The 13,344-nt window shown below is 39.7% G+C and overlaps 1 protein-coding gene across 7 annotated transcripts in view; it reads right to left on the reverse strand.

Moving 5' to 3' along the window:
* Positions 1-598: 598 nt before the first annotated feature.
* PLD5 (phospholipase D family member 5) overlaps positions 599-13,344 on the reverse strand; it is a 165,135-nt gene continuing 152,389 nt past the window's right edge. For 4 of the 7 annotated variants that reach the window (XM_030946465.1, XM_030946468.1, XM_030946467.1 and 1 more), the window contains 5 exons: positions 10,948-11,145; positions 7,597-7,736; positions 5,705-5,870; positions 2,154-2,268; positions 689-924 (listed from right to left, as the gene is read on the reverse strand). In XM_030946465.1, coding sequence (XP_030802325.1) covers positions 689-924; positions 2,154-2,268; positions 5,705-5,870; positions 7,597-7,736; positions 10,948-11,145 — 855 coding nt within the window. Of the gene's footprint in view, positions 925-2,153; positions 2,269-5,704; positions 5,871-7,596; positions 7,737-10,947; positions 11,146-13,344 lie in introns of all 7 variants that reach the window. The other 3 variants (XM_030946466.1, XM_030946471.1, XM_030946472.1) reach the window with 1 other exon arrangement.

Genomic DNA, 13,344 nt, shown 5'->3' on the forward strand with positions numbered 1-13,344 from the left:
TGATAAAAAATCTGAGAGGCTTTAGGGAATATGACAAACTTGATGAGGCCAACCCCAACCCCTCAAAAATTTCTCATACTGTTAAAAGATGAAAGAATTACCAGTCCTGTAACTCCAATGTATTTTAAGGCTAGTTAGAAGACATGGAATAGTGATACTCAAAGTAAATGCTCAAAACCAGTAAGTATTTTTATGACGGGGTAGTTATTTGAGGGGAAATATTTATATGGGTGAAACGTTCCTAATTCCTTTACATTTTCTATTATAGTAAACCTACAATCTATCTGAATGTCGATAATAACTGATCTTAGAATGCCATTTCATAGCTTGAATCTTCATTTTGCCCCAAGGTTTGCTCTAGCCAGGTTGGCAATTGGGGAAAGTCCTAAAACAGAAACATTGACACATGCTGATAAATTCAAATGTGGAACATTAAAATTTACATGGAAGCGAAAATGACATTCAGTGTCAGAAGTAACAAATTTGAAAGTCTTAAATAATCCATATAGAGAATATAGGTTAGACAGATTTAATATAAGTGTGCTTTTTCCTAAAAACAGCCCCCCCAAACCAAACTTCTTTTTTTTTTTTTTTTGCTTTTTCTTTAAGTCTTTTGTCTGTAAATATGAAAGAAGGCTACACCCCAACATAATTCTTCATTGCCATACTAAACGGTAAAATAGTCTTTCTAATTCACATTGCTCATGGAAGTCTTATTTGAAGTTCCTTTATTGAGTTTGTGGTTAAAGCAGTTTGGGATTTTTGTTGGTTGTAAACTTTTGGCATAATGTGAATACCAGTCCCTTTCAAAAACAGCCTTGAGTTGCTTAATGATGCTTGTGCTGTTCCCCGCGTCTGCTTGGTTGATAACAAGGCCAGCTCCGGCATTCTGCGTAAAAGCATTTCCTACCCAATCAAAATTACCTGCAAGCAAAGGCAGGAATAAACAGTGAGTTTCTAACATTAAAAAAAGAACCAAATAAAAATCCAATCTCCCTAAAGGCAATCCAGAATGAAACAGTACCATTTTCCCCAGTGCAGAGATGGAAAAAAGCTCCGATACATACCATGCGTAGTGAAGATCGTTCCTCGAAGTTTTAACAGCTGTAAGTCTTCAGAAGTGAAAACAGGTTCTTCTATTTATTCAAAACTAATTTGCTCCTCTTTTTACATCTATTACATTATTAGTCCATTTACTTTCCTCACTGGCCTTTTCAGTGCTAAAAATGAATTTTTTTTTTTTCCTGTATAAACAATTCAGAGTTCCAAACCAGTAGATATTTTACAACTTACCTGTTGACAAATACTATTTGAGGAAAGAAAAATCGATTTTACTGGTTTATGCCAGTTATTACAATCTTTGTGGAAATCTAAGGTAACAAATAAGCACTTTGAATCCAGGGGATAGCAGGGCAAAAAGGTTAATTGGACTAATGGAAAACAGGTAAATCAAGTGCTTCAGCTACTTTTTTTTATTTCAGTAAAACTGTAAGTATTTTAAATTATACACTTAAAACACATGCAGTATTCTGGACAAACAAGGCTGTTACTTCAGCAGGAAACGTTAAGAATTTTAAAGTTATCAAGGATGGTAAATTGAAACCTCATCACAATGGATAATTTTTCCTAAGCTTTCAAGTAAAAAAAAACCTTTTGTGAGGTGCCACACAGCAATTTTACTTAAATACACTTTTAACCCAAAATACCAGTTAGATACGTACCTAATGTTAGGAAGATGTCTGAAATGTCATTATAGGAAATGGAGTTAGGCTTTGGATGAAGAGCATCTGTACAGTATTTGCCAGGATTGACCATAGCTTTAGAAATAATATGGGAAAAGGAGAACACTCCATCTTCATTGGATTGCAGAACAAGAGAATATGTTAATAATTATACCTGCTTCATAAATTGTGTTATATTTGTGTTTTCAGTCTGTTTTAATATACTGAAAGCAGAATGTTGGTCTTGAGAAACCGATTCAGAGGGGAAAAAAAGGTTTAAAATGAGAAGAGTCTCAAAGTTCTGTCACCATCCAGGTTCCCAAAGAAATTAACTATTATCTTCAGATAAAGAACATATCAGCTGTAGATTTCTCTACAAAAGGTTGTTATTTCAGGATACAAACTAGAATTTCTTGCGATGTGGTTACTTACCAATATACGCAGCTCCATCAGTCACCATGTATTTGTTACGATTCAATTTGGGAAGGGAAGTGTTCTTCTGTTCTTTAAGGAAGCAGGCACTCTCTTCCTCAAGGTCAAAGAATTTCTGCCATAAAATAGAAGGAAGCACAGGTTAATGAGAATTGCTCTGTAAGAGACAGAAAAAATACAGTCTGTTCTCTAATCTTTATTGAAAATGAGTTGGTACTACAGAAGAGCTTGAGTGTTTATTGCCAAGCATTAACTTTAATAAAATGCTGCACATTGTATTTCTAATTAAACTCTCATAGTTTGTGATACTCCTGCTTTGACATTCTGAACTATACAAAGTATATGGCTACTGCATGCTAAAAGCAATACAGTGCCAGGTAGTAAAGGCTATAAAATGAAAAAAAACCCCATCTTTCTGTTCTCCAGGGTAAGAGCCAGGAAATTTCTTTAACTCATTTCCTCATTTTTCAAGGGACACTGGGGTTTGAAGTCTGCTTTAGGATTGGGATCAGCAGACACAACAACAGCTGAATTAATACCTCTGCAATCACACATTGCATAGTTTCCAACAGGAAACTTACCATTTCACAAATTTAGAAGCTTCTCAGGATTGAATTTGGTATAAAGAGATCAAATTTTCCAGGCAACAAGAGGAAGATGTTTTACCCTGGAGAGTGAAGTATGAGCAAGATTTATTTATTTATCTGTTTATTTATTTATAATTTTAGAGCTATATGCACTCCTCATCTGATCAGTAACAGACACAAATGAGAAATAATACACCTGCACAACTCAAAAATAGATTCATGTGGATGCTCAAGAGTAACTTGGCTGTAGATAGATGTTCCTTGCCACTCCCTTGTGTCTTCCAGTTGTCTAGAGACAGTTTTGTTCTAGGTCATAATTTTTGCAGGCCCTTTCAAAGCACACACTTTTCTCTGTTCAGCTCTGCACCCAACAGAGCTGGCCCCTTCCTGCTGCTCATTTCAGAGTTAGAGCAGGCATTCACACACACAGGATGCATTTACAGGGTCAAGTACACAAAACTTAAGGAATACAGAAATTAAAGTTCCAAGAAGTACAGTGGTGAGCTCTTCACCTTGAGTCTACCCTTTCTGATTCAAGCTTTAATTTTATGACCACATGTGCATAGGACAGAGCTCCCTGCTTCAGCAGCAGTTTGATATGCAGGTTACTCCTTGCCCTTTGGCTGTGCGCTTATAGCATTTAGTTAGTCCTCAAACAAAGCTTTCTAGGTGCAGGTTCTTCCAGTGATCATGTTCTTCAGAGTACTTGTATTGAGTTTGCATTCTCAAAACAGTTTCAGTTGAAACCATTAATGCCTCTGTAAATGGAACTTGGAGATGGTGAAAATGCCAGATTTAACAGGGTTGCAGTGCCCTAACTCTATACTTGCAGTAAGGCAACACCAAAACTTGCATTAGCTTGGTCAGAAACCAGGAGGAGATTCCCATCCAACAGAGAAATTACATCTGCATCTCCTTCTCCAGGATGACCACTGGCAAATCAGTGCACCCTGCAGCTGCAGCCAGCCATTGGCACTCCCTACAAACTTTCAAGCCAAACTGGTCTTTCCATAGGGATAAGGAAAAAAAAAAAGGAAAACAATCAAGACAAGGCATATCAGAAGGATCAAAAGCTAAATGAAAAATAAGAAGTTATGAGTATGCTTTGTAGGACGTATTATCCCCAAAAGAACAGGACAACAGGGTGATAGGAGGTCATGTGGTGCAGGTGTGTGTGGCATTTTGGTCAGAACCATGCAGAGGTATTGTGACAGCCTAGCAATTTTAAGTGTAATTTCAAACACTCAAGAATTTGTAAGAGGTTTCTCTTAAAATTGCAGTGGTTTTGTATATAAACACACACAATACAAGTCTGCAAGACAGTATTTTTTGTACTGAGGTTAGTTTATGTTTTCTCACTGCCAAAGCAGAACCAAGAGAGAAAAGGAATGTTTTCAATAGTTCAAAAGTTAGTTTTTTACTGTTTTAACCTATTCTTTCTCCTCCATACACACACATAGTTTTGTTTCACTTTGATCCTGGCTATAACAGATGAATACAGAAGAAATGCAGCTTTAAAAAGCAGTTGCTCATCTGACATGCATTTTTAGTTAAAAGAGTATTGAGATGGAGCCCATAGCACTGTTTTCAGCCAAAATCAAATTGATCCCAGCAAACTCTGACCCTTGGGCTATTACAAATACCAAGGGTTATTTAAGGCAGTGATTCCATTTCCCAGACTGGGAAATGTGATGCACAGCACAGAGGTAACTGACTTAGTGTTGTACCTTTACAACTCTTTATAGATGATTTTTTTACTGAAAGTTGTTTTTTTCTTTTCTAACTGCAGAGATTCTAGCTGGACTATTCACTTAGAACAGATGCTGACGAGTAGTTTTTTCCTTTTATCATTTAGTTCTTGACAAGATAAATTCTGTATAAAAGATTTTACCTGCTGTAAATAGATGGCAATGGATATAGGTATTAGGTACCACTTGCAAAAAAAATTTGATTATGTAAATAGAATTTTGATGGTAAATATGGAAAAAGCTAGAAGTTACTTAAAATTGAAGCATCTTACACAGAGTCAGCTATGTATGGGGTTTTTTGACTTAAAAACACACTTTAGGCTGCTTTTTTACTGAGGAAACTTATAATAACAACATACATTGTAACAAAGAAGCCTTATTTCTAGATATGCATAATACCACTTATTGTGTGTATAAGCAATAGTACTTCTTTTTTAGAATTGTTGTCAATTTTCAAAAGGCCAGAAGGATTTACGGGATTATCAATTTAGGAAATCAAAATAATCCAGCAGATTATTTAGAACTGTTACCTGAAAAACACAAAACAAAACCAAAAAAACCCCACAAATCCCCCTCCCCAGGATCCAAGGTGGCTGATTTCCAGTGTGCCTCAATTTCATAAAAGTGACATGTGTCACACTGGAAGTAGCACTTACCATACATTCTGTTCTCTAATGCATTTGTATGGTGTTTCTCACTTTCCCATACTGCATGTCTAATGTGGCCCCAGAGTGGCGTTTCTGGTCTTCACAGTTTTGAGTTTGTAGACTGAATTCAATGCAAAACCTTCATTATTTTTTTCTTGTGCTTTTCACTTGACTGGAGGAAAAGTAAATGCTTACACAGCTTAACAGTAAAGTTATGTGAATGCAGACTAAATAATATTTTTGTGCTGTCAGATTGACTCTTATCTCACAGTATAAACACGACCAGCGGCCACAGTTCACTCTCTGGGTTTTGCTGTGAGACACCACATGTGGTGTTTTGCATGGGCTGTCCACCACACTGACTGCCTTTTGGCACCAATGTATTTTTCTGTCTTAATTTCAAATTCTGTTACCACTAGGAGTAAATTATGTTCAGTATATAACATTTCCTGATATCTAATTGAATTTATGATAATAACAGAAAAAATTCTCAGTTATATTTTCTTGTTTTTTTCTTTTAGGGGAGTGGGGAATATCTTATATTTTAAAGCAATATGGATTATACTTACAACTTTCAAACTACAGCTTGGAACTTCAGTGCAAATAGCTTTCAGAGATGAAACAAAGTTAAAAGTAAGGGGATCTGTGTCTCTTGAGAAGCTGATGAGAAGTCGTACTTTAATACTTCGTAAAACCAATGCTTCTCTTATCTTCCCATCTAAATACGGCCAGTACCTGTAGAGAAAGAAGGTAACATTAGCAGAGAACTTAAAAAACTTTAAAACATTCGGGAGAGCCGCAGGCAGAGGGCGCTGCTGGCCAGCCCAGACACGGCCACACAGGATCTCCCTGCTGGCACAGGTCAGGGAACTGGGACACCGCATCTCTCCCTGGCTGACATCCCTTCTTTAACCCCTCCGCACTGGGACCGCGCAGGCTGGGGGCTGCAATGCCTTCTGTAATTTCTCCTTGGGAAACAGAGCTGCTGTGCAGGGTGCCTACATCCTTCAGGAGCAGCAGATGAGATGGGTTGCTTAAGGAGGATGCTGTGCAATGAGGATTGCAAGAATTCTGCCCGGAATGGGATGGTGGCTTTCACGGTGATATTCTCACAATTGACAGTTAGCTCTGTATTCCTGACACTTGGTGGGAGCAGGTCAGGGCAGGGAGAATGAATCAAAGAAAAATGCATGTTTTCTACATTCAGCAACATCAAAACACCTGGGCTAATGAAATCTGAGCTCTACCATGCCAGAAGATAACTTAGAAGCACCAACTGGGAACTGGCAAGGCAGAGAAGCTGGGGCAGTGCCTCAAACACAAAGCCATGATGAAGGAAAAACGTTGAAGAATTCACACTGGTGGCTTTCCTGGATGCCCCTAATCCAGTAGAGAGAATAAGGTAAGGAGGAGTACAGGAGATAACATACAACACTGCAGTGGTTCTACATACTAAGATGCTTTCCAACATAAAGGAGAAGTAGGAGGGATACATATTGTGAAACTGAGGTTCCTACAGCACTGCCCATGATTCTTTTCCTGTGATGGAGGCTGTACAAAAGGAGTTAATTGGAAAAACTCTCTCATGGACTTAGAACAGTTTATGCTTGGTATCAGTAATATGATTATTTTTTGAAAAATTTGAACAAAACAGCTCTAAATAGAAAAGAGTACATAGCCACATGTTTAGTTTGGCTTAACTGTGTTCAAATAAAATGCATAGATGGAATAGCAGGCTTTGCTAGATTCTAAATTAATTGTGAGCATTATCAAGAGTAGGAGGGACCAGTGGATACTTGCCTCCTGAGCAGGATGGTTTTGATGCACTCTGGCTCCAGTGTTGGGCCCATGAATGCTTTTTAATGGTCCATACAAACTGGCTGTTCAAAAATTATGTGGTTTTGTTTGTTTTAGCACCTCTCAGTTAACCAAACTGTGATATCCTTCAAATATAATTTATTCTGAACTGGGAATTTTCATTTATATGTGTATGCCAGTAAGATAATGACATTTCCTACACTGTATACAAGGCACAGCCAATTATTTCTCTCCTAACACACACACACACTTTGTCATGTTGAATATCTGCATGATATTCATAATATGCCAGGAGCTGTGGTCTCAGAATAGTCAATATAATAGTGTAAGAAATAGGATTTGTGTGTAAGCAGACTGTTATATTCCTGGATCCCAGTCACATGCAGATGGTCAGGCTAGACAATTTCTGATCTCCTTTAACAGGCAGATCCAAAGCTTAGGACCCAGAACTGGAAATGTCCTCTTAGATCCCAATTCTGCTCCCATTTAAGTCAATGGCAGGACTCTCACTGATTTCAATAAGAGCAGAATTGGGCCCCAAGAAATGGGTGCACAGTAGTAACTAACCTCCTGTGGGTTCATTTTCTCCAGCAGACCCCCCTGGCATTATGGTAACCAGCTGGGCCTGGGCCTGGACACTCACCGTTTGGCGTTGGTGTCGATGACAATGGGCAAGTAGTCCATGACAGCAATGTACACAAACTGCTTGGCATCATCAATAACACTGTAGATAGCTTCGATATCCAGGACTCTGTCCTTGGGGCAGAAGAGTTTAGGTGAGTTCTGTGAAAGGAAAAGTTCAAATATGGCATTAAAAATTATTTATTTTCTCTCCCCCTCAGTCTTCTTGAGATGAGAAATAGTATCCATTATTTTAGCAGAGATTATTAACTAATACCTTCAGCTGTCCTGCTAGAATACTCAAAGCTACAAAGGCAAGCTACTTGCTTACTTGGCCCTCAAAAGCCTCACCATTTAGGTGTAACTGTGAGTAAAACGCGAAAGACACAGACTTCAAAACATCCACTGTCATGAAAGAAGCTGTAATTGAAGTTACATTTCAGAGAAATTTGCTCCAAAGAGCCCGAGGACTGGTTTCTATTAGATGGAGTGTTCATATGTTCTTGCCACATGAGCATGATGCTTCACTTGTGAGCAGGAATTAAATGCTTTATGTCAGTGGCAGGGAGATGCTGCACTTTTGCAAGAAACCTAACTTTAAAACAAAGCTTCAGGGATGAATTTCCCGGTCCAGAGCTGGTACAAGCCCAGATTGCAGCTGTTCTGCCTTCTGTCTGGGGCTGTCAAAGGCAAGGTGAAGCCAGTGGAAATTGCTCATCTGTGGCAGAAGTGCCCAGGACTTTCTACACTGCTGCACAAGCAGGGAGAGAAAAGTGAACCCCCCTTTCAAGTTGTTTGTAGGCAACAACTTCATTCCTGGGACAGAGGTTGTCAAAGGCACTTTAACCCAGCTGGAACAGGTGTTTTCCTGCCACTGTATCACCTTCTCACCTTTGTTACTTTCTTGGGCTGCAGCTGACATTCAGATGGGCATCTTTCCTTTAGGGAAAGATCCCAGGGGTTTTATTAGTCTTCCTTAATTTCAGCCTGTCACAGTGGTTTCTTATTACTGATTGGTGTTCTTAAGGATTTACTACAACTAAGTACAGAAAATACTAGAAAATTAACCATGGCAAGATTTCAAGGCCAATATTCCAGATCCATTCCTGAACACTAAAAAACCAAAACCTCTTACACTTTATCAGCCAGTCTGAAAGATGAGTTTGTTGCTAAGCAACACTAAGCTATGATTCCCAAGTATAACAAAAAAATTCAATGACTGTGTATGGCACTTGTTTTATATAGCACAAACATTGAAATAAGTTTTCAAAAAATTAATTTCAACTCAAGAAAAAAGTGTAAAGTGATTTAAATATGGCTAAAATATTAAATATAACTTATTTTAATTATCTGACACTTTTTGGAGGTTATTGCTCTGAGATGTTATTCTTAACACTTGTATTATTTTCTTGAACTTTTAAGTTACAGAACAGCTGAAGAAAGAAATTGTCATGCGTTTGTCTTCTTCGGATGCGTTCAATACAAATATTTATTTACATCTGAAAGTGAAAGACTTCCGGAAGATAATTAGGAGAAAAATTTCAGTAAAAACTCTCACTCTACCTCTACGCTTTGGCATTCCACTTGTTACTCTGTGGCACAGCTGATCCCTGCCCCGCAGCCATGGACTGGCTTAGGAATTGTCTCCATGTTGTGTAGCACTTGCTGTTCTGATCAAGCACTCATTTGTTCCTCCTCTTCACCCACCAGGAACAGCCTTTATTCTGCTGGGAACAGCACTCTTCCATGCCCCTGCTCAGGGTGGGCTATCCTGAACCCACAGGGACGCAGCAGCCTGTTTCTACCCCAGGCAGGACTGCCAGGGCAGCAAGGGAACTGCCTGGCTCCTGGGAACCTCCTTCTGATCTTTAGCTCAGGAACACACAGCAGCATTAACACTTGGTCCACCAAGTCAGTCCCAAGAAACTCCAGGACTGCAATTAAGAGGGGCATGTCAGCCCAAGTGGCTGTGGATACAAATTCAGTTAGCTCTAGGAGCTGGACTTCAGTGATCTGAGCTTCTGAGTACCACTGAGTCCTTTTTGTTTTCTAAAGTGAAGTACCAAGAGAAGAGGCTTCCATGCCTACAGAAAAGGAAAAAATCACAGAGGAAGGGAACACTCTGCAAACTGAAAAAAAAAAGGTAGAGTGTCCCTCCATCTGCCTTTGTCTAGGATCCCAGATTCCTTAAACTGGGCCGTAACCAGCTTTCAATTCTGTGTTCCCCTCCAGGATTAACTTCAGCAGGATTTCTCCATTTCTTACAGATTTCTTAGAAAGGAGTAGGATTTCATTTCACAGTGCATTAGCAAACTGCCCAAAATTCTGTCTTTCATATAAGCTAGTCCTTAAGATTTTCCGGAATCAATGGAAGTGTCCATTTTTTCAAACCACTAATAATTCTGGCTGTCTAAGGCACTTCCAGACTCACTGCAAAATAGTTCGCTGTCTGTCCGTCCACTGATTGTAAGAGTAGGAAAAATCCTGGACGGCAGAACATTGCCTGGTGTCCAGCAGGTGAAGGGGAACCCTGCCCTGTATAACCACTCATCTGCACTGTCTGATGCCAGTGGCTGTACAATTTAATAGTGGGCCACGTGTGTTGTGCTGTTTTAGACAAAACATGGCTATAAAGCAATGGTGGTTTTGCTCTTGTTTTATAGAGAATGGAAAATTACTCTCAGCAACTTTATTTATATTCCTGATTTTGAAAGGGTGGTTTACACTCACATAATTCACCCCAAAATTAATGACACTCCACATCTTCCATCATCTCTATCTCACTGGGTACATTTTCCAGTTTTGCTACATCACTGATGAGAAGGAGGACTGCATTTCTTTCCCTTAAAAATACATACACAGTCAGTGCTTCCATGGGGATAACTGCTTGGATTTTAGAAGTTTTAAAATGTCATTTAAAAATAAAGCTGAAGTAGATGATCTTTCGTACAGAAGTATGAATGCTTTGCAATAGGGTGAATCCTTATAAATTACATTGATAAAAATGCAAGCTCTGCTTATTCTGTATCATTTTCTATGTCTGATTAATGGTTCATTCACTCCCAAGTGATTCACATTCTACCTATTAGTATAAATAAAAGAATTTAATTTGAAGTGCCTCTGTATCGTTTTCTGAACATGACTGGAAAAGTGTGGAACATGGCAGAGAAAAGGAAATTGAATAATGCTAAAATGAAATCCTGCAGTATCTAAAGCCCTGGCAAATGGCATGTCATAGAAACCAGCAGAATTTAAAAAAAAAAGTGATTTTTCAAATTTCCGGGTCTTTCAAAGATCTTGTGGGTTAAGTACACTTCTTCCCTATCCTCTCCCCCCACCCCCAACCACCCCTGGAACTCCTTTCAGAACTTACCGACACAAAAGCTTCCGATTTTGTCTCGTTCAGCTGCAGCGTCAGTTTATTTTGAGTATCGTACACTCCATAGAGTCTCTTAGACCAGCTTGGAGGTACTTTATTCTTATACCTTAATGAGCTGTACAGGGCAAATATCCTTTGTAAATCCAGGACCAGGCAGCTACAGTTGTATACGATGACGCCAAGTTCCTTCATCTGTGAAATTAAAAGTTGGATCATTAGTGATATTTTTGCTGATGGATCTGTGGAAGTATGCAGCAAGAGCACAAAAACCTCACCTTGGGTACCCCAGCTTTCTGGGTGTTGGTTTCTTCACACGTTGAAAGGGAGATAATGATACTTTTCTCTCACAGAAGATGCTTACTCTGTAAGCATCAACATTCTCAAATATAAATTATGAGGAAAAATAGTCCAAGTAAATACAGACAGCAGAGTACAATTAAATTCTTTATCTTTCAACAGGCACAGTCCCACTTCTCATTTACGTAAAGGCAGATCTCTTGATCATCATAAATCTTGTTTTGGCAGAGATTTCATTAATTGTACACTCCTAGTACCTAAGCTGCTGACAGAATTTTATGCTGAATGTAATGTCTGGCTTTTGTAATCAAAGTGTAACCACATGCTCACTCTCTTCCCTTCCTTTGCTTTAGAACAGGTCAAGAGAGGACTGGTGTGGGCCTGAATGCTATTGACCTCTCACTGTCTGTATTTAAGAATACTTCAGCCATCTTCTAAAACAAAGCAAGAAGAAAATCTGCATGTATCTGCTGGAAAATCATACGTAGGATAAATATTTAAAAGATCCATGCTGGTTTTCTGCAGGCAAACTCTCTTGGTAGCATGCCGGTGAAGTCTGCCTGGCATGAAGAAGAAAATAAGGGTAATATGAACTCTCCAGCATGCTTACCCTTTCAATCCAAAGTATTCCCACTGATGTTATTCCCTTAGATGAGATCTCCACAGTTACACAGACTACTTTCTGGTAAAAGCATATCTTTCTGTAAAGCCTGTGGGAACTCTGAACCCCGCACTGATGATATCTCAGAGCTTGTTCCAGTGCAATTCTCCCTGACTGCAGATGAGAACCTCTCTGCAGGAGTGGGCAGAGGGAAAGTGAAGGATAGAATTGAACCTTGACTCCTTCTGTGGTGGGTGAACACAATACTCCAGAGAGAAGGAAATTCTATGGGTGACACATTCTTCATGACCCCACCCTGGAAATACCACATCCCTAAGAATACACAACACTGAGCTATCTCGTTCCTAAATATTTGCCAAATAGTTGTAACCACAGGAATAAGACCTAATCTTATTGCTACCTAAATCAGAATATTTCTGCAAGCTTCTTTAATCTGTCAGCCTGCACAACCTGAAATTTGCAGAGAGTTGGAAAAACAGACATACTGTACTGCAGCTTTTCATTTCTGGATAAGCCAGTAAATTAATTTTGATGCTAAATATAAATATGACCAACATCCTAGCTGAAGAATCTATTTGGAATAACATCTTTAATTTTTCCCCTGGGTTCTGGTATCTTTGAGGATGCTCCTATATTCAGCTCTAGGCTGTCCCCATAGTCTGGGCACTATTTGTCTCCAAATATTTTTAACTATACATTAGCACTGTTTTCACTGTGTGCTGCCAATACAGCTCTCTTAATTGCCAGGCATGCCATTGCAGAGGACTTGCTAATAGTACTCTGTTACATCTATCTGCATAATGTGGTTTAATCGGCTTTTCATGGCTGTTAGTTGATTCTGACATAATTATGTGGTTACAGTTTTCCTTTCATTTATCAGTCCCATTATTACCATTCCACTTTATCCATTCTATTAAAAGTAAAGATAAAAGGGTCCTCACTGCACACCAGAAGCTGCCAGGATTGCATCTGCACGAGCAACTCTCCTCGCAACAGGAGTGCCTGCAGTGCGTCCCCTCCCCATGAATTAAGAGATTGCCCTTCTGCCTAAGTGGTTCCTCATGTAGAGATAGGGAGGAAGCCAGGGGCACTAATGGGTTTTGTTAAATGCCACTTTCACAGATCACCACCTAGCTGGAGTGCCAAAGGAAGCATTAGGCACGCCTTAGCGCCAGCCTCTCCCCAGGCGCAGGAGCGCAGGGACCGGAGCCTCCCCGGAGCTGCTGCGGGAGCCGCGGGGATGCCCGGCTGGGGAGCAGCCGCTCCCCCGCCCGCAGGGAACAGGCTCAAACCACGGGCTGCAGTGAAGCCACCCACAGATGTGGTTACAGCCAGTAATGAACGCTGCCTTCCCAAGGTGTGCGTCTTGCAGCTGGCTTCTCAAAGCATTGATCAAAGCTTTTCCTGCTTCTGAAGCTTTTCCCCACGGGATTCCCTAATACATGATAGAGGCAGGGCTCCTCTCCCTCGCT

This window comes from Camarhynchus parvulus, chromosome 3 (assembly GCF_901933205.1).
Source record: "Camarhynchus parvulus chromosome 3, STF_HiC, whole genome shotgun sequence".
In the NCBI taxonomy this organism is placed as follows: domain Eukaryota; kingdom Metazoa; phylum Chordata; class Aves; order Passeriformes; family Thraupidae; genus Camarhynchus; species Camarhynchus parvulus.